We start from the raw sequence: 22,224 nt of genomic DNA, 5'->3' as shown, positions 1-22,224 counted from the left end.
AAACGTCAGCCATATTACACAATTCAGATTTATTTAAAAAAGGAAAAGAAAACTAAAATGAACATAAAAGTCAAATAAGCTATACAGATATTTCGCAAACATAGTATACATTTTGTTAGGCAGCACTCTTTAAATATCAAATGAAAACTTAACACAGTGTACAGTTTCATCGGAGTACATATTTATTTGATAAATATAAGGTGGACACAACTAACTACATACAATTTTGCAAGACTAAAAAGCACAATTACGTTATTTCTGAACATTTTATGCCTTCACTGCCAAAGACATGAAGCTACTTCTCTCTGGCAGTGAAGGGGATACAAATATGAATGATTAAATTGTACATACAATGTACAGACAAAATACAGTGGCCCTTTTCTATGTTTTATTACAGATTGTACCATTTTTTTTACGTCCCTAGCTGATCATAATATCAAAAATTGTACAAAGAATTTGGTTACAATCTCAATTTTTCTCCCCATAATCCACTATTATCTTCATTGTGTGTTTGTTTGTGTGTGTTTTACATGTAGCACCTTAAAATACACAGGACTATGCATGTCAGCTAAAATATTACATGTACATAATTCAACCTAAACAAAAGGATGTCATCTGATTTCACAAAGGGTCAGAGTATTTTACAGGAGTGGAAACAATGTTGTGGTGTCACACAAAACCAACCCAGGCCCATCACATTGCCCACCCCTCCCCAAGTATAGCATCATTTCCACGCGTTATGGAATCACACAGTATTTTTTTTTCTTTTATGTTTTTCTAAACACCTTTTTTTGCAAAATAAAAAACAAACAAATGCACATTCCCAGGAAAATGAATGTGTCTGTGTTTTATGTATCTACTTGCTCATATACATTATTTACATAGGGTGTGTGAAGTCCAATAACCCTTTTAAATCTGTAAGGGCTAAGCTAAAGCTGGCAATGCGATCATCCCTTTTTCCCCTCTGTAAAGTGGATGGGTTAACATGATTCCAGTTGATATCTACTCTTATAGCTTTTTCCCCATATTGTTATATCATTTTTGCTTGTACTGTTGTCCATGCTCACAAATCAAGGTCATAAGTGGCTATGGCGTGGCAAAGGGCTCTGCCTGTACTGTGAGGGTGTGTGCGCTCCTACATGCCCAAAACTTGGCATGTCATCTGTGATTATAAAAATGATTTGTGCTGAAGAGGTAGGAATACTAATGTCACAATGCATTTTCCCTAAAGTGATTTTGACTTGCTGTTAATAAACTGGATATATCAGAGAATGTAAGTCTGTTACGCTATCCTACTAAATATGATCTTATGGAACTAAAGAATACAACTAAATGGACTTTGTACCGAGTTCAGTGAAGCTATTTTTAGGAACGCAGCACACCCTTGAGGAAGCTACCTCTAGGAAGACGCAAGGGTAGATTTCTCAGTATTCTTTCATTACTGTGCGTATTTTAATGACTTTGATAATTCAGTGCAGTAACCTTGCTATGTTTTTGAGATGATGAGGCTAAAACTATGAATGGTCCAGGTTTCATTGTAGCCAGTTCTATTATTACTAAAGCTGTGAGAAGTCACTACTGAAACCAGCAGTACTGCTCTATCTTGATGGCTTAGGCCAGTGATCTGCAAACTTGGCTCTCCAGCTGTTAAGGAACTACAAGTCCCACAATGCATTGTGGAAGTCTGACAGCCACAGTCATGATTCATAAAGGCAATTGCATTGTGGGGCTTGTAGTTCCTTAAAAGATGGAGAGCAAAGTTTGCAGATCACTGGCTTAGGCTAGTTCTGAAACTGCCCACTGACACCCACAGTGGGCTAAAGGTGTCCTCGTGATACAGAAAGTCACAGTAGGCATTTTTACAGCTGGCTATAAAACCCTTTACAACAGTAGCTTAAGATGGACTTCAGAGCAAAAATGATTGCATGCACAGCTGCAAAAACAAGGTGACCGGGGCGGAAAAGAAGGGAGATATCTCACAGACTTGGCAAAATAAAAATAAAATAAACAAACTGCATGAGAACAAACCAGGTTACAAGCAAGACATATTTCTAAAATATTTGAACATATTTACAATATTTCCTTTAAAATAATGATTTGCATATGGACAGCGCTGTGCGCTGCCATCTTACCTTGATAAAAGATACAGAGATTTAGAAAATGAAAAACACACACACAAAAATAAAAGTGGAGATGCATTTATAAAAAACTACGTTTCTACACAATGAAGACACAAAATAATCAGGAATTCCAAACTGGGATGGGAAAAATGAACAGGTACATTATTAATCTGAACCCCTCCCCCTTCTTTTTTTTCCTTTGTTTTTCATTAAATAAAAAAATGTACAAAATACAACTTTGGTGATAGAAAAAAAAGAAAGCAAAAAGCCAACAAAATAGAATTGTTTGGTGTGTCAGTCATATCTGTACAAGCAAAAACAAATAGGACACAAAAATTAATATATAAAGGACAACGTATGTAGTAGCTGAGACGTGTACACACATAAGAGGGGAGATGCTTCGAACATCTGAGGAGAAAAGGCTCCCTCTGAGCCTCTCCTTGCTAAAGTGGTCGCTGGGAGACTTGTTAACCCTTTTACTTACACGACAGGCCAGCAAAGGAGAAAGCGGTGGAAACGTCAACAAAGACAAAGTAAATAACATTGATTGGCACACATGCACTTCTGTACAAATATAACAACAGTTTTACAGAAGCAAGCAGCATTAACACACCAGAAGCACAGAAACTGGGTCAGAATCATGCATTTAGACCCCACCCCACACCTCTAGAAGGTAACTTGACCACAAGGTGGCTGGGAAAGAAGATTGCACAAATAACACACTTTTTTTTGTTTATGTGGGTTTATATTAAAAGGGAAATGCTCTCCAGGCAGGTAAAAAAGGCCAGTTATTATGTAACAGTCTTGTTGGGTTAAGCAAAACAACAACAAAAAAACATAACCTTTACGCTGCTGTGTCTTTAACCAACATCAATGCCCTTTTTTTGCAGCCTAAAACAAAAGGTTAAAAAAAAAAAAATTCATAAAGGACAGTCCTATCCTTGTGGAAAGACCACGGCATTTTGTCCCTTACCTTCATGGTTTTTGTGCAAGTCTGTGCACTCAGGAAACACTAATGTCTGTCTAAAGGCCTGGGAAATGTCTCTAAAAATGCCACAGTAAAAACAGGAGGAAATGTACCCCAGCAACAAACAAAAGACGCAGGAGATCCCCAGCAGGGCTGTCCTCTATGTCAGCACTTGTGTGTGTGTGTGTGGTGTGTGAGCAGGGTGTGTGCCCAGCCCGCTCACTGCTCGGGAACTTTGTGCTTTGTGTGCGTGCATTTGTTCCATCTTTCTCCCAAAGTCATGCTTCAATTCTTCTCCTCCAGCTGGTGTGAGACTGGTGGTGGTGTGGGAAAAGGGGATAGCACTGGGCACCAGGAGGCCATACTTGTCCTTCAGGACTCCACCACCTATTCTTCTCCTTAACTTTCTTATTGAAAGGTTTACCTTCTAAGTTTCCCATCTATAAACCTCAGTGAGGGGAAAAAAGGAAGCACCACATAGAATGCCCACAGGCAGCCACTTGTTGCCTTCTTGAAGCGTCTCTCTAAGTGCATCAGTCTGAGGCAAATGCAGAGGCAAACTTGCTGGAAGGTTAGAGAAGATGGACAAGGGGTGGAGTTTCCAGAATTGTGCCTTCCATAGTGTGTCCTGATTGATTAAGTTATTTACTGGGGAATGGGGAGAGAGTTGAAGTTTTAGTTGTTCTCAAACAGGGAAAGGAGGTCATCATTACTGTTGTTGGGGAGGTCTGGAGGATCCAGGTAGGAGAGGAGCTCGTCTGGGTTAGTTAACTCTGGAAGAAGCTGTAGAAAAAAAAAAAAAAAAACAAGAAGCAAATTATCAGACTACGGTTACCATTAATCACTGCTACGATGCAGATTATGTTTGTTTGTTACTTCATGTTATGGAGAGTGGTGATTCTAAATAATAACTATTAAATAATAATTAAAACAACAGAGGACAGAAGACAATAGTGTGCAGTCACATTCTACAGGTTGTATCTGGAAATTAAAGGACAACTGAATTGAAAGTGATATGGAGGTGGCCATATTTATTTGCTTTTAAGCAATACCAGTTGCCTGGCATCCTGCTGATCTCCTTGGCTGCAGTAGCATGCATCTGGATATTACTCCTGAAACAATCATGTGAATAATCTAGTCAGAAACATCTGATGTGCAAGCTTGTTCAGGGTCTATGGCTAAAAGTATTAAAGGCCGAGGTATAAGCAGGACAGCCAGGTAATTTGCATTGTATAAAAGGAAATAAATATGTCAGCCTCAATATTCCTCAGTCTGGCTCTGTTCACATCTAAAATCTAAAAGTGTTTTCAGATTTTGTGCGAACGCAATCGCTGCACAAAGCAATTTTTTGAGCGTTTTGCATTTTTCCTATACCTTCCAATGAGGGAAAATCACTTAAAAAAAATGGTACAGGCACCACTTTGCTGAGCGGAATGGAAACGAACCGCTCAAATGTGAACTCTCTCATAGGGAATAATTGCACAAGCGTTTTTAGGGTGATTTTGAAAATCACCTGCACTTGAAAAAAAATGCCAAAAACGCCCTAGATGTGAACGAGCCCTTCCGGTGTCCTTTAAAGTGGACCCGAACTCTTGCACAGGACAGAAGGAAAGAAGGCTGTCTAATTCCCACTCATTTGTGTCTAATCTTAAAGGGATACTGTAGGGGGTCGTGGGAAAATGAGCTGAACTTACCCGGGGCTTCTAATGGTCCCCCGCAGACATCCTGTGTTGGCGCAGCCACTCCCCGATGCTCCGGCCCCGCCTCCGGTTCACTTCTGGAATTTCTGACTTTAAAGTCAGAAAACCACTCCGCCTGCGTTGCCATGTCCTCGATCCCGCTGATGGCACCAGGAGCATACTGTGCAGACACAGACCATACTGGGCTTCTGCTATACACTCCTGGTGACATCGGCGGGAGCGAGGACACGACAACGCAGGCGCAGTGGTTTTCTGACTTTAAAGTCAGAAATTCCAGAAGTGAACTGGAGGCGGGGCCGGAGCATCGGTGAGTAGCTGCACCAACACAAGATGTCTGCGGGGGACCATTAGAAGCCCCGGGTAAGTTCAGCTCATTTTCCCCCGACCCCCCTACAGTATCCCTTTAAAGTGGATCCGAGATGAACTTTTACTCATTGCCTAATTGCGTTCCTTTCCTATTGTTTATAGGGCATTCCTCAAGCCAAATACTTTTTGTTTTAATACTCTATTCCTTATAAACTAAACAAGCCACGCCCACAGGCTTTCAGAGAGCCAAGGCACTTTCAGACAGTAGCAAGGGCTCATGGGAGCTCAGTCTGGGCAGGAGGAGGGGGAGGTGTTACTAGCCAGAGATTTCAGAGGCAGAGGCGAGGAGGGAGGAGGAGGGGGGATTAGGTTTTTTTGCTCAAGATGCAGATAAGCCTTCCTCTGTGTAATGTTTACAAACAACATGGCTGCTGTTATTGTATCACAGGAAGAAATAATCATATTCTATTAAAGCTGTCTAAACTTTAGATAAGATATATAGACAAGTTACTTGTTATAGTTAGTTTTTCATCTCGGATCCGCTTTAAGTTGTAATTTGATCCTCCCCGTGTCACATGACTGCCTGTGGCAGATAAGCAGATAAGCCCATTAGAAAGCACAATCTTTAAACAATATGTCTGCTTCCATGAATCAGGAAGTAGAAACTGTGCAGATTCATTTTAGGATTTGTACGACCTGTAACAAAATATATGTTTTTGTTTAAAGGTTATTATTTGGTTGTGTATCTTTCAGAGCAGAGAGGAGGTCTGAGTTCAGGTCCACTTTAACACTGAAATATACAGAGGAGACGGCTGGTTGAGAGCTTTATAAGTCAGAGTTAAAAGTTTGGACTGGATCCTCTGGGTAACTGGCAGCCACTAGTGCGAAATGTGCCCATCAGTCAGCACCTCCAAACTCCGGTGACCTGGCCATTTACTGTCTCTCTGTGTACAAAAGTGACCCCAGCCTTCAGAAACTGGGGAATGTACCTCCATGCTCTGTTACAGAGCAAAGTGGTAAGGCAGCAAGACCAGAAATACAAAAGTAATTAGGAAAGATTGTTATTTGTGACTTGCCACACAACATTTCTGTCCTAGAAACACATTTTCCATTTACATATGGACCAGACATGTTACAGCAAGATGGTCATAAAACAAATAGACATTCTGATCAGAGTATGACTCTGTATTGGAGCTCCCTTTAGTGGTGATGCAGTGATTCAACAAATCTCAAGCACATGTGTTCACAGTTTAGTTTGGCTGGATGGCTTTCCTGCATTCAAACACTATGTTTTGCTGCCCCCAGCTGATCATGTGTGAAAGCTACATTCATGTCATTGACAGTATACAAGAGAATTACAATAAATGGTGAGAAATGCACAGTGCGGCAGAAAGTGGAGGGGGCTGTGTGCCGTTTTCAAGTGTGTTTGGTGCATTTTTACGTAAAAAGCTAACATTAGCTAGAAGTGCCATAGAATGCTATTCTGACACATCAGCATTAACAGACCTGGCCACACACTTCCTGAACTCCCAAAATGCAGTGGTCTGTAATTAATTTTGCCTATCAATAACCTTGTTCTGCCTAGATGCATGAAAAACACTTGGACAGCCCAGCACAATTCCTCTCAATGTAAACTAGCTTTTTTATATTTAGCAAAACCTGCTACATACTAACTAACTAAACTGATGCTGTAACATAGTAGGTCACATCTCGAAAAACAGAATCAGAGGGAAAATTCTATACTTTAAACATTTACATTTCAGGTCTTCCATCTCATTTTTTGTCCAATGAAATCAAATACATGTCTTAAGGTAGCCATACATCTAGCAATTTGGCTGTACGATCAACTATTTGATTTGATCATTTTATACAATTGAGAGAGAATCGAGTGTCCCAGAATTCCCAATCGATGAAAAGTGGCTGATTTCATGTCAAATCAACCAACTTAGTCAATCCAGCAGGATGCAAGATATCGGTCCATCGCACAGGAATTGGCTACTGTTCACATGTCATTTGATCGACTCTGAATCTATTTTTGCATTCAGAGCATAGAGACACAACATTGGTCAGATTGAATGTGAAGGTGAATCGCATAGGATATTGTTTGTAGTTTGTGGGTCACTAGTCAATCAAATTTCGATCAACCACACTAAAGTCAATTGCTTCATAAAGTCGATCGTTTTGTAGATTGAATCAGAATCGCTAGATGTATGTACACAGGGATAATCATATAGTGCTTCCCAGAGATGATTGTACTTGTGGAAAGCCCTCTGCGTCAAACGTAGAATGTCTACATAAATATTGAAAGACAGTCTTGCAAGGTGCTATTACATAATATACATGCTAAATGGAGGCACCCGGTAAACTAGGCGTGAGGAAATCGTAATAGTAGAATATCGGTAATTATACCGATATTCTACTTCCTCCACCTGACACCCAAAGAACAATCCTGGTTGCATAAAGCGAAGCAGTTGCTCTGTGCAGGAAGCTGGGAAGGGAGAGCCGCGGCACAAAGCTGGGAAGGGAGAGCCGCGGCACAAAGCTGGGAAGGGAGAGCCGCGGCACAAAGCTGGGAAGGGAGAGCCGCGGCACAAAGCTGGGAAGGGAGAGCCGCGGAACAAAGCTGGGAAGGGAGAGCCGCGGTACAAAGCTGGGAAGGGAGAGCCGCGGCACAAAGCTGGGAAGGGAGAGCCGCGGCACAAAGCTGGGAAGCAGGGGCGTAGGAATAGACCCTGCAGCCCCTGCAGTTGCAGGGGGGCCCCTAGCAAGTCAGGGGCCCGGAGGAGGAAAGGCTGTCACCACCGGCGTACCTACCGGGGATGCGACTCTCTCAGCCGCAGGGGGGCCGGCTGCCCGGGGCTGCTCTGGGGCCCGCTCACTGTGCGTGGGGGGAGCGCTGCTCTGGACCCCCCAGCAAGGTGCTCAACTGGCCGCTGCGTCTGCCAGTTCATTCCCCGCAGCCCCGCTCCACCAGCAGCCTGCATAGTCTCCGGCAGGCAGAGCAGGGCTACGGCAAGATGGCCGCCGAAGAAGCCCTACACTGGAGACTATTTGTGTCTCTAGCACAGGGCTTCGGCAGCCATCTTGCCGTAGCCCTGCACTCTGCCTGTCAGCGCGGGAGATGTGCTGCAGGAGGACTCGGGGAGCTGCGAGCCAGATGCCGGGAGAGGAGAAGACTTCTGTCAGGTAAGTGAATTGTTTTTTTTTCACAGGTGCATTTTTTTTTCTAGTGTCTGCTGCCCACATTGTGATTTTCAGGTGTCTGCTGCCCACATTGTGATTTTCTGGTGTCTGCTGCCCACATTGTGATTTTCAGGTGTCTGCTGCCCACATTGCGATTTTCTGGTGTCTGCTGCCCACATTGTGATTTTCTGGTGTCTGCTGCCCACATTGTGATTTTCTGGTGTCTGCTGCCCACATTGTGATTTTCTGGTGTCTGCTGCCCACATTACGATTTTCTGGTGTCTGCTGCCCACATTGTGATTTTCTGGTGAACGCTGCACACATTACGATTTTCAGGTGTCTGCTGCCCACATTACGATTTTCTGGTCACTGCTGCCCACATTATGATTTTCAGGTGTCTGCTGCCCACATTACGATTTTCAGGTGTCTGCTGCCCACATTGTGATTTTCAGGTGTCTGCTGCCCACATTGTGATTTTCAGGTGTCTGCTGCCCACATTACGATTTTCTGGTCACTGCTGCCCACATTGCGATTTTCAGGTGTCTGCTGCCCTCATTACGATTTTCAGGTGTCTGCTGCCCACATTACGATTTTCAGGTGTCTGCTGCCCACATTACGATTTTCAGGTGTCTGCTGCCCACATTGCGATTTTCTGGTGTCTGCTGCCCACATTGTGATTTTCTGGTGTCTGCTGCCCACATTGTGATTTTCTGGTGTCTGCTGCCCACATTGTGATTTTCTGGTGTCTGCTGCCCACATTACGATTTTCTGGTGTCTGCTGCCCACATTGTGATTTTCTGGTGAACGCTGCACACATTACGATTTTCAGGTGTCTGCTGCCCACATTACGATTTTCTGGTCACTGCTGCCCACATTATGATTTTCAGGTGTCTGCTGCCCACATTACGATTTTCTGGTCACTGCTGCCCACATTGCGATTTTCTGGTGTCTGCTGCCCACATTGTGATTTTCAGGTGTCTGCTGCCCACATTGTGATTTTCAGGTGTCTGCTGCCCACATTACGATTTTCTGGTCACTGCTGCCCACATTGCGATTTTCTGGTCACTGCTGCCCACATTGCGATTTTCAGGTGTCTGCTGCCCTCATTACGATTTTCAGGTGTCTGCTGCCCACATTACGATTTTCAGGTGTCTGCTGCCCACATTACGATTTTCAGGTGTCTGCTGCCCACATTGCGATTTTCTGGTGTCTGCTGCCCACATTATGATTTTCTGGTGTCTGCTGCCCACATTGTGATTTTCTGGTGAACGCTGCCCACATTACGATTTTCAGGTGTCTGCTGCCCACATTACGATTTTCAGGTGTCTGCTGCCCACATTATGATTTTCAGGTGTCTGCTGCCCACATTACGATTTTCAGGTGTCTGCTGCCCACATTACGATTTTCAGGTGTCTGCTGCCCACATTGCGATTTTCAGGTGTCTGCTGCCCACATTGTGATTTTCTGGTCACTGCTGCCCACATTGTGATTTTCAGGTGTCTGCTGCCCACATTATGATTTTCTGGTCACTGCTGCCCACATTGTGATTTTCAGGTGTCTGCTGCCCACATTATGATTTTCTGGTCACTGCTGCCCACATTGTGATTTTCAGGTGTCTGCTGCCCACATTGCGATTTTCTGGTGTCTGCTGCCCACATTACGATTTTCAGGTGTCTGCTGCCCACATTGTGATTTTCAGGTGTCTGCTGCCCACATTACGATTTTCTGGTCACTGCTGCCCACATTGCGATTTTCTGGTCACTGCTGCCCACATTGCGATTTTCAGGTGTCTGCTGCCCTCATTACGATTTTCAGGTGTCTGCTGCCCACATTACGATTTTCAGGTGTCTGCTGCCCACATTACGATTTTCAGGTGTCTGCTGCCCACATTGCGATTTTCAGGTGTCTGCTGCCCACATTGCGATTTTCTGGTGTCTGCTGCCCACATTACGATTTTCTGGTGTATGCTGCCCACATTAGGATTTTCTGGTGACTGCTGCCCACATTACGATTTTCTGGTGTATACTGCCCACATTAGGATTTTCTGGTGACTGCTGCCCACATTGCGATTTTTCTGGTGACTGCTGCCCACATTGCGATTTTTCTGGTGACTGCTGCCCACATAAGGATTTTCTGGTGACTGCTGCCCACATTAGGATTTTCTGGTGTCTGCTGCCCACATTACGACATTCTGGTGACTGACTGCTGCCCACATTAGGATTTTCTGGTGACTGCTGCCCACATTACGATATTCTGGTGACTGCTGCCCACATTAGGATTGTCTGGTGTCTGCTGCCCACATTACGACATTCTGGTGACTGACTGCTGCCCACATTAGGATTTTCTGGTGACTGCTGCCCACATTACGATATTCTGGTGACTGCTGCCCACATTAGGATTGTCTGGTGACTGATGCCCACATTGCAATTTTCTGGTGACTGCTGCCCACATGGCGATTTTCTGGTGACTGCTGCCCACATTGCGATTTTCTGGTGAACTCTGCCCACATTACGATTTTCTGGCCCACATTACGATTTTCTGGTGAACACTGCCCACGTTACGATTGTCTGGTGAATGCTGTCCACGTTACGATTTTCTGGTGAACGCTGCCCACATTACGATTTTCTGGCCCACATTACGATTTTCTGGCGAACACTGCCCAAGTTACGATTGTCTGGTGAATGCTGTCCATGTTACAATTTTCTGGTGAACTCTGCCCACATTACGATTTTCTGTCCCACATTACGATATTCTGGTGAACGCTGCCCACATTACGATTGTCTGGTGAATGCTGCCCACGTTACAATTTTCTGGTGACTGCTGCTCACGTTACTTTTTTCTGGTGACTGGTGCCCACATTAGGATTTTCTGGTGAACTCTGCCCACATTATGATTTTCTAAAGGCCCACATTACGATTTTCTGGTGAACTCTGCCCACATTACGATTTTCTGGCCCACATTACGATTGTCTGGTAAAATGCTGCCCACTTTACAATTAATTTACAGTGAAACGCTGCCCCATTACGATTATTTGGCACCTATGGGGGGGGCCCCATCCAAATATTCGCAGGGGGGCCCAGTGATTTCTAGTTACGCCCCTGCTGGGAAGGGAGAGCCGCGGCACAAAGCTGGGAAGGGAGAGCCGCGGCACAAAGCTGGGAAGGGAGAGCAGCGGCACAAAACTGGGAAGGGAGAGCTGCGGCACAAAGCTGGGAAGGGAGAGCCGCGGCACAAAACTGGGAAGGGAGAGCTGCGGCACAAAGCTGGGAAGGGAGAGCTGCGGCAAAAAGCTGGGAAGGGAAAGCCGCAGCAGAAAACTGGGAAGGGAGAGCAGCAGCACAAAACTGGGAAGGGAGAGCCGCGGCACAAAACTGGGAAGGGAGAGCCACGGCACAAAACTGGGAAGGGAGAGCCACGGCACAAAGCTGGGAAGGCAAAGCTGCAGCGAGAGTTGCTGCACAAACCTGGGAAGCGAGAGCCGCAGCACAAAGCTAGCAAGGCAGAGCCGCAGCACAAAGCTGGGAAGGCAGGGAAGGGATAGCCGCAGCACAAAGCTGGGAAGGCAGAGCCGCAGCACAAAGCTGGGAAGGCAGAGAAGGGAGAGCCGCAGCACAAAGCTGGGAAGGCAGAGCTGCAGCAAGAGTCGCTGCACAAATCTGGGAAGGCAGAGCTGCAGCAAGTGCCGCTGCACAAAGTTGGGAAGGCAGAGCTGCAGCAAGAAGCGGAACTGATATCTGGCACCCAAATTAGCCGCCTGGTGCTGCTATAGCCAGTAATTACAAGGTAGTCTATGGCAGCACCCAAATTAACAGGAGCGCTGTGTGCCCTTTTTACTGTTATGAAACCCCCATGCCTTATTACAGGTGTAAAAAAAAGACCCTTTGCTAAATAACTCATTTTTGCAATATACGGTCAAAAGTTTCAAATACATGGATATTTGATGAGAGCTGAGAGGCGTCATATTTTCACATAGATAATGAATCACCTCAACATCATGCAGCACAAACAGATGCACACAATAAGCAAACTTACATCCAACGATGGTTCTGGCATATCAGGAGGTCCCTGTCCACCAGGCTGCCCTTCTAATACCGCCGATGGGTTAAAGGCCATGTCCCCATGCCCATGGCCAGCAGCTTGCGAAGGATGTCGAGGTTGAGGTGCTGGTCCGCCATGATGTAAAGGCTGCCCTGGCTGTCCGCCTAGGTGAGGTGGGTGTAAGCCCTGAGGCATTGCACCATGAGGCTGCTCAGAATTTCCCACATGAGGCATCTGTAAAAGATAAACAGAGTAATAGAGGGAGTGTGACCTTGTGCCACTACAACATACAGAATAGGAATGGCTTCCTGGGATTGGTGAGGTACTACTTACAGAGTCCTGCATCGGGTGACTGAGTGGCTTGTCCAGCGAAGACATACCACCAGGCATGTCAGGTGGATGTGAGAGCTGCGGCCCGTGCATGAAGTCATTCACTGATGTGCCACCCGGTGCTCCATGAGGGAAGTCAAAGTTGCCATGGCCCTGGTAACTGTTACCTACAATGAAAAGAATATTATTTCTCACATGTCTCTACTGGGCAAATAGAAAACAAACACTCAACACTTATTTACAACAAACATTTATTTGCTCATCTAAGAAAAATATGCAATAGATTCTTTAGGATACACTGCTTTGGACAGACTTCGTAGTATTCAGTGGAATCTTCTCTAATAAGGATAATTAACCACTTGAGGACCACAGTGGTAAACCCCCCTAAAGACCAGGCACATTCTTAATAAAATGGCCCCGTTGGTGCCCCCCCCTCCCCGTGATTTATGTAATTTTTTTCATATTTTTTTTGCGTTTTTCTTTAATATTTTTTTTTATAATCCCCTCCCCCCAGCTGGTCAATCATGTCATAGGCTTTTGCCTATGAGAGTCGATCGCTCTCTTGTCCCCCAGGTGGACAGCCGTGTCACATGGCTGTCTCCAGTACAGCACTGCTGCTGATCGCAGCGCTGTACTAACAGTAAAGATGGCGGTTTCACCGTCTAACAGTCTCCCGAGCGGCTGAAGGCTCCGCCCCCCCCCCCGAGCAGGAGATGCGTGTGCAGCCTGGGCGCGATCTCCTGCAAACTGCAGTCCCAGGACTGGACGCCAATTGGCGTTAGGCGGTCCTGGGGCTGCCACCGCGGCCACGCCCATCGGCGTGGGGTGTTCCTGTTCAGGTTAAAGGGGATCGCCATCATTTTTATTTTGCAATTTCAGTTTTTAACAGGGTGAACGGTTAAAACTTTTAAAAGGCTTTAAGCTCATTCACTAAGACCTGATTTGGTTTCCCAGTATCAGAATCCAGTATTTTAATACTGGATTCTGTACCCACTGACAAGATTTCCCTCACTTCCTTCCCTTGTAGGGTAATAAAGAACAGAAAGTGAGGGATATCTTGCCAATAAGGACGCTGACAACCATAAAAATCCAACACAGAGTCTGCCCTTCCCACATTTTATTTTGACTTTAGTCATCAAACATTTTTTTCATCAGACCTTAACACAGATTATACACTATTGTTCAGGTATCACATGATAAAATAATGGCCCTAACAACTGAAATAACAGGTATGTTTTATAACGAATGGAAGACTGAGAAATCTTACCTTGCCCAACATACTCATTGGCGTTCCCTCCACCAGGAGGAGGGGGCAATGATGGGTAAGGGGATGGTCCAGGCCCTAGTGCTGCGATCATCTCCATAACATTGGGCATGATCATTTGGCTGGGACTCATAGTCTTAAATCTCTTGGCAGGTATGCCATCCGGATCATCCTTGATGTGAATCTCTGATTTAATAGCTACCGGCCGCCAACTGCATGTGGGATCGATAGTTACTTCTTCAAATTCCGAGCTGCAGAGTAAATAAAGGCAAACAACAAACTGTTAAGCCAGCAGTTCTCAAGCATCTATGAAGCATTTCAAACCACACAATAGATATTGTTGACCACATCTGCTTCCGTCCACTTCCAAAATCATCATTTTTGAGTCTTTACTCCTCTGTTGTCCTGCCCTGACTTGCACAGCTGAATTTTATCCTCCTCCTGAGTCTACATGGACTTCTCCTTTCTCTGTCCACTGCTTTGGGCTTTTATTTTTATGGAATTATTTCAGATTGCTCGGCTACTTTTCACACTTCCTCACGCACAAACTTAAAACCGGTTTATTAATATCAAATTTCTCCACCCTCCCCTTACTGCATATCATTCCCCCATCCCACATAAGGTAATGGGAATAGGACTTCTAGGAGCTAAGGATACTGAGTCCCAAAAGGATTCCTTTAAATTGGCAGCCATGTACAGTCCTAGCAGAGATGGCCTTGAAGATAGGAAAGAGCAGACATTGTTAGTAGATCACTACCCAGGGCTAAAGGCCCATACACACGTCGGATTTTTCCGGACGACGGGTCGTTTGAACATCCCGTCGTTCAGTCGTCCGCACGCCAAATCGGGCGTGTGTACAGAGTGTCGTTCGGGTGATAAGACTGGTCTTGAGCGATCCGCCGGGCGGATCGCTCAAAATCAGTCTTATCACCAGAACGTCAGTCTGTACACACGCCCGATTTGGCGTGCGGACGACTGGACGACGGGATGTTCAAACGACTCGTCGTTCGGAAAAATCCGATGTGTGTATGGGCCTTTAGGCTGTGGTCCCATTTGAGCAGAAAACAGACTTTTTTGTCTGTTTTACTGCATTTCAAAACGGACAGTGAAGAGAATCCAGTTTTGTAAATAGGAGCCAGTGTTCTCCCCAGGCTCTTTTAGCCGGGTGCTCCACCCGGCTAGATTTGGTGACCACCCGGCTGTCATCGGCTCACCTCCTATGCTGTAAGCAGAGTTGCCCTGCATTTTCATCTCAACCCACCCGGCTACTTTTTCATGCCACCCGGCTACTATTTCATGCCACCCGGCTAGAAAAACATTCTGGGGAGAACACTGCGGAGCCATTCACACTTGTCAGTCTGCAATAGATCTGTTGCGGTAAACAGATTGCACTTCTGTGCTGTGTGCGATAATCCCAGACAGGCAAATGCATTTCCCATATAGCTAATGGTTGAAAGGCATATGCCCCAGCCTCCAGCCAGACCACAGTGGACTATCGGTGAGGACACTACACTGTTCGTCACCGTTGGCCTGCAAATGGTCCCCGCTGCAAGTGGGAACCCTGCCTAATTCTAGCATAACTACCTATTGCAGAGCAGGAACTGAAGGAGTCTGGGAACTGGACTATGGTCAGTAGTTCCAAAACCACATGTAAAGAGTCTTTCAATACTAAAGTTTTTCACATAAGGACATAATACAAAAAAATCTGGTCCTTAGCAGGTTCAAAAACCACCTTTAGCAGCAACACCTCTCATCACTCTGAATGACTTTTGGCCCACTGCTCACTAGAACATTGCACAGCATTCTTGCACAGGTTCTTCACAGTATTTCAGTTAAGGGGCCCATACACCTAACGATTTTCCCGCCAATATACAGCAGATTCGATCACTGTGATCAAATCTGCTGTGAAATCGTTGCGCAAACGCTGACAGAACGATCGATTTCTGTCTGAAATCAATCGTTCCCGTTGATCGGTCCGTGCGGAAGATTTTGCTCCATCGCCGGCGGTTCGGGAGTGCGCCGATAGCAGCATTCGAATGCCCGACGAACAACGCTAGCAGCTATACATTACCTGCTCCACCGGCGCGTATCCTCGCTGTCCCTGCTGCTCCTTCTCCGCTGGGTTCCGGCTGGCTTCACTTACTTCCTGTCCCGACAGGAAGTTTAAACAGTAGAGGGTCCTCTACTGTTTAAACTTCCCCGGACAGAAAAAAGTTAAGCCAGCCGGAACCTGGAGCCCAGAGCGGAGAAGGAGCAGTGGGGACAGAGGGGATACACGCTGACCGGAGCAGGTAATGTATAGCTGGCGGGGGGCGGCGGCAGCTCCACAGATTGTTGTCGGTTTCATGCTGAAATTGATTCACAGTCTGTTTGCAGTAAAGGCAGCTATATGATCCCTCTCTGATCAGATTCGATCAGAGAGGGATCTATCTGTTGGTCGATCTGATGGCAAATCGACCAGTGTATGGCCACCTTTAGACTGGGATCTGGACTTTGACTGAGCCATTGCAACACCTTGATTCTTTTTGTTTATCAGCCATGGTATTGGGAACAATGCTTGGGAACATTGTCTTGTTGTATGACCAAATTTAGGCCAAGCTTTAACTGTCCCATAGATGGCCTCAATTTTTGCAGTTTCTCTCAGTAATGGACACACTGAGCTTGGGGGATAATTTGTACAGATACAAATCACAATTTTCCCCTGGTCACAGTTCAGTTAGTACAGGAAGCCTAATAATGTAATATAGAGTTCAATCAGAAAGCTGTAGGGTCAAGAAAATACAAATGCGCTTCTTACAATCACAACAGGTTACACAAAGAAGCTCTCAGGACAGAGTGGAGGCACTTACTTTTGTATTGCATTTAGAATTCCCCACATGTACTGGTCTACCTCAAGGCCTTCTAACAGAGCTGTTTTACTGGAAAAAAAAAGTTGAGGGAAAATGAAGCAGTTACAAACACTTTTTTTTTTTTTATTTACTAGCATCTAAAATGCAGATCAGTTGATGCAAATCTGCTTATTTAAGACTGGTGATTTCTGGGATTGCCATATCTGATGTGAAATTGAATGGGGGAGATGCTGCTCAGTGCTGTAGTTCATGCCTTTTTACTCAACCGAAAACAAATAATACATGGATACATTTGCTCCAATCATCAACCAGAATAAAACAAAACAAGGCTGTCCATTTTTTATCAACTGTTTGGGTTTATCCTAAAACTTGTAATAGCTTTATAGAATAAGCATTAGATACTATATATTATCCCTGTCCGTACCAGCAGTCTCTGGCCCCTTGAAGGCCAGAGACTAGAGGTTTGGAAAAAAATGGTGCTTACCGTTGTTACGCTGCACAGACCTGCCACTAATATGCATAGGTGCTATAGCACGCTCCCCTATGGTTCAAACTAACAAAAATACTGCACTTGTCCATGAGTGAGTGGAAACAATGAAGAACTGAGGGGAAGGAGGAGCCACTCTCCCATTGCTGTAGCCCCCTTGCTCTGGCTCCTGACCCTGTGATCAATGTGAACTCTCAGTGATCACGAGGACTAAGGAGCCAATGAAATTGGCTCTTGACTGGCTCAGGGAGCTCTGCTGTCATAGCGATGGCAGAGTGAGGGGGCTGCAGCAGCAATAGAGTGGTGCGATCAGCGGTAGCGTGCAATGGGGATGATTGAAATCTATGCCCTGGCAGAGATAACAGGTGCTAAACGAGGCGTAGATTTCAATCAGCAAGGTCCGTAAGCGGTAAAGGTGAACCCGAGGTGAAAATAAACCGATGAAATAAACAGTTGTATTTATCCTCCTACTCCTAAAAATGACTTTTTATATATCTCATTTTTTTTTAAATTTAACGTTTACAAAGTACATTGAATATTTTATTGTCTCTGCACAATGAACACCTGTTAAGTGTCCCAAGAGTTAAAATACACAAACTACTGACCCTTTTCTATCTATCCCCTGCCCTCAGAAGTTGTAGTCTGTCAGGGAAACTTTTATGGCTGCACTGAAGGGAAATGGCAAGCTTTTAAACGTATTCTCACTCAATATTGTAGTATGTATATCCCATATGGAAACAAAATGTCTAGGAATAAAAAAAGGCCTCTATGGATGAATAGAAAGGTTAGGGATAAAATGAAGAGGAAAAAGAATGCCTATAAGGTCCTAAAACAGGAGGGGACTGAGGCTGCACTAAGCAATTAGAAGGAGTGCAATACAAATTGTAAAAAAGAAATTAGGCTGGCAAAGATCGAAGCTGAAAATCAAATCGCTAGGGATATCAAATCTAACCCAAAAAAGTTTTACAAGTACATCAACTCTAAAAAAAGAAAGGTTGACTGTATAGGAATCCTAAAGGATGAGGGTGGGAACTCAATGGTGGACGACCAAGGTAAGGCAGAGTTATTAAATGCTTTCTTTGCTTCTGTCTTCACAAAGGAAACAGCACTGTTGCAAATTACAGAGGCAGAAGAGTCTCAATCTTCTAACTGTAATATTAAATACTTAACGCAGGAAGAAGTAAAGGCAAGACTAAATAAATTAAAAATAGACAAGGCACCTGGCCCGGATGGCATGCATCCTCGGGTCCTAAGAGAATTAAGTTCAGTTATAGCTAAGCCCCTTTATCTTATCTTTTGTGACTCTCTTGCAACTAGCAGAGTCCCAGTGGATTGGCGTACAGCCCACGTTTTCCCATTATTTAAGAAGGGCAAAAAATCTGATCCAGGAAATTATAGACCTGTAAGCTTAACATCAGTTGTATGCAAACTATTTGAGGGGTTACTAAGAGATACTATACATGACTTCATAGTAGAAAATAATCTTATTTCTCAGCATCAACATGGGTTTACTAAAGACAGGTCCTGTTTGACTAACATGCTCAGCTTTTATGAGGTAGTGAATGCTAATATGGATATTGGGAATGCTGTAGATGTGATATACTTGGACTTTGCAAAGGCCTTCGACACTGTTCCCCACAGAAGTCTGGTGCAAAAGTTGAGGATGCAAGGACTGGGGAAGAGTTTGTGTGCATGGATAGGGAACTGGCTAATGGACAGAAAACAAAGAGTTGTGGTCAATGGATCGTACTCAAAATGGGAGACTGTTAGCAGTGGGGTCCCACAGGGGTCTGTACTGGGTCCAGTGCTCTTCAATTTATTTATTAATGACCTAGTAGATGCAGTAGTGAGCAATGTTGCTATTTTTGCAGATGATACAAAATTGTGCAGAATCATCAACTCTCAGGAAGATAGTGTCATATTGCAACAGGATCTGGATAGGATGGCTATATGGGCACATACATAGCAGATGAAATTCAATGTTGACAAATGTAAAGTCATGCATTTTGGTCGTACCAATGGTCTAGCACCATACAAAATAAATGGGATACAGTTGGGAACATCAAACTTGGAGAAGGACTTAGGAGTACTCATCGACAACAAGTTAAATAATCGTACTCAATGCCAAGCCGCTGCAGCTAAAGCGAACAAAATTTTGGGATGCATTAAAAGGGAAATAAAAACTCGAGATGCTAGCATAATATTGCCCCTGTTTAACTCTCTAGTAAGGCCACATCTGGAATATGGAATTCAGTTCTGGGCACCACATTACAAAAAAGATATTGCAGTTTTAGAGCAGGTGCAGAGACGAGCTACAAAATTGATACATGGGATGGAAGGTCTCGCTTACCAAGAAAGGTTAGATAAACTGGGTTTATTTAGTCTAGAGAAAAGACGCCTTAGAGGAGATCTAATTAACATGTATAAATACATTAGAGGGCAATATAATAGCTTGGCGGATGAGCTTTTTGTCCCTAGGCCTTCTCAAAGGACTAGAGGACATGAGCTGCGCATGGAGGAAAAACGTTTTAGCCATTTATTTAGGAAAGGGTTCTTTACAGTAAGAGTGGTTAAGATGTGGAATGCATTGCCACAGGAAGTCGTTATGGCAAACTCTATACCTGCATTTAAAGGGGGCTTAGATGCTTTCCTTGCGTTGAAAGACATCCATGGCTACAATTACTAGGTTATGCCTAATGATGTTGATCCAGGGATTTTATCTGATTGCCATCTGGAGTCAGGAAGGAATTTTTCCCATTTGGGGCTAATTGGACCATGCCTGGTGGGGTTTTTTTTCGCCTTCCTCTGGATCAACAGGGGTATGTGGGGGACGGGCTGGAGTTGTACTTTGTACTGGTTGAACTCGATGGACGTATGTCTTTTTTCAGCCAAAATAACTATGTAACTATGTAACTATGTAACTAGCTTATCAGTGAGGTTTACTATATTCGTGACAAGGTATTGACAAGACAGAAGCTGTCACTTGCATGCCTGAAAATTAACTTTCTCTCATCATACTCCAGGACAGCTCACCTGAGATTACCACTGAGCCCCTCTCCCCTATGGAAACAATGCAAATGAAATTAATTAATCAGCCCCTTGAGCCTTCCCCTATATAGCCAGTTCTCTCCTCCTTCCCCTCAGTTCTTCATTGTTTCCACTAACTCATGGACAAGTGCAGTATTTTTGTTAGTTTGAACCATAGGGGAGTGTGCTATAGCACCTATGGTGGAAGATAGGGTCTTTTCCCCATGAGAGGGCAGTCTGTGCTTGTGTGGGCAGGATGGATGGGGGTGTTGGAACGCCTGGAGAGGTGATGCGCACTACCTCGGCGCTGAGGACTTTGGGGGGCAATTATTCACTGAGTAGCATATAAAAAAACTTTCTGAAGGCAGTGGCCAGATCACCGCCTATTCCAGTAAAGGTAATACCTCCCTGGGACCTGTCAATAGTACTTGACTTCCTGATGTCAGACACTTTTCAGCCAGCAGACAGTATTCCTATTAAGCTATTAACATTAAAGGTGGCTTTTTTTAGTAGCTATTACAACAGCAAGAAGGGTGGGGGATATACAGTCCCTATCAATAAAGGATCCCTATATGATAATTCACCCAGACCGAATAGTCTTCTGACCAGATCCAACACATCTACCAAAGGTAGCCACAAATTTCCGTAGAATGCAGGAAATTATCTTGCCATCTTTTTCCACAGATCCCAAGAATGATAAGGAAAGGAGGTTGGCGAATCTAGATGTAAGACAGGCAATTATTACCTACTTACAGAGGACACGGCAGTGGAGAAGGTCTAGCCACTTATTCATTCTATTTTTGGGTAGCCGTAGGGGGTTACAAGCCTCAAGAAGTTCCATAGCCAGATGGATCAGAGAGTTTAAAGGTTTGGCTTATAAGAGTTCAGGTACCGATACACCCACAAACATCAGAGCACATTGGACAAGGTCATTGGCAGCCTCTTGGGCAAAAAGATTGGGAGCAACATTAGACCAAATATGTAAAGCAGCTACATGGTCGGGACATTCTACATTTGTGAAGCACTACCGTGTGGAGTTGCTATCCAGCCAGGATCAGACGTTTGGGCACAAAGTGCTCCAGGCAGTCATCCCACCCTAAGGTAAAGATTTCTCGCTGGTCTCAGGTGAGCTGTCCTGGAGTATGATGAGAGAAAGGCCGTCCTACTTACCGGCAGTAGTGTTTCGGCGAATACTCCAGGACAGCTGCCTTAGTACCTGGCCCTAACTTTGTATATGTAAGAAAGATAAATAACTAGAGATATAATGTGGGGTGAGCTAAGTACTCTTCTAATGAACTGAGGGGAAGGAGGAGGGAACTGGCTATATAGGGGAAGGCTCAAGGGGCTGATCAATTAATTTCATTTGCATTGTTTCCATAGGGGAGGTGCTCAATGGTAATCTCAGGTGAGCTGTTCTGGAGTATTCGCTGAAACACTACTACCGGTAAGTAGGACGGCCTTTTTCAGGCAGCAAAATAAAAAATAAAATAAAAACAGCCTGGTTATTAATATGTTTTGCACTGTACATACACATGTTTATCTCATGTCACATTTTGCCTTGGTTACACTTTAATGTAAACAGGAGGAGAGATCTGCTATAATTCATACTTTTTTCATGGTGCGGATGATCTGAATATGAATATCTCTAAATTTGATATTCTGGGTGTCAATATAAGGAGGCAAAGCATGTTAAGGCTCAATAAGATCCATTGTAATTAATAACATTTTAAAACGCAGCCAGGAATCATTCTTATGCACAACAAACTGGTGCAGCATTAATGATTGAAACTTAGATTCTCTTAACTACTTCCGTACCAGCAGTCTCTGCCCCTTAAAGCGGTATTGTCACCATAAAAATCAAATCTCAACAGCAACTGGTCTGAGTGTATTAAGTGATAAAGATGCTAATCCTGCATTCAAAAATTTGTTCTGCTGTTATGGTTTGGAGTTATT

The 22,224-nt window shown here is 44.4% G+C and overlaps 1 protein-coding gene across 9 annotated transcripts in view; it reads right to left on the bottom strand.

The window, feature by feature from the left end:
* Positions 1 to 159: 159 nt before the first annotated feature.
* ZMIZ1 (zinc finger MIZ-type containing 1) overlaps positions 160 to 22,224 on the bottom strand; it is a 483,594-nt gene continuing 461,529 nt past the window's right edge. For all 9 annotated transcript variants that reach the window (XM_068255451.1, XM_068255450.1, XM_068255449.1 and 6 more), the window contains 5 exons: positions 16,758 to 16,826; positions 13,912 to 14,159; positions 12,648 to 12,811; positions 12,309 to 12,548; positions 160 to 3,870 (listed from right to left, as the gene is read on the bottom strand). In XM_068255451.1, coding sequence (XP_068111552.1) covers positions 3,763 to 3,870; positions 12,309 to 12,548; positions 12,648 to 12,811; positions 13,912 to 14,159; positions 16,758 to 16,826 — 829 coding nt within the window. In that variant the 3' untranslated portion in view covers positions 160 to 3,762. The remainder of the gene's footprint in view (positions 3,871 to 12,308; positions 12,549 to 12,647; positions 12,812 to 13,911; positions 14,160 to 16,757; positions 16,827 to 22,224) is intronic.

This window comes from Hyperolius riggenbachi, chromosome 10 (assembly GCF_040937935.1).
Source record: "Hyperolius riggenbachi isolate aHypRig1 chromosome 10, aHypRig1.pri, whole genome shotgun sequence".
Taxonomy (NCBI): Eukaryota; Metazoa; Chordata; class Amphibia; order Anura; family Hyperoliidae; genus Hyperolius; species Hyperolius riggenbachi.
This window is presented reverse-complemented; position numbering and strand designations above follow the sequence as displayed.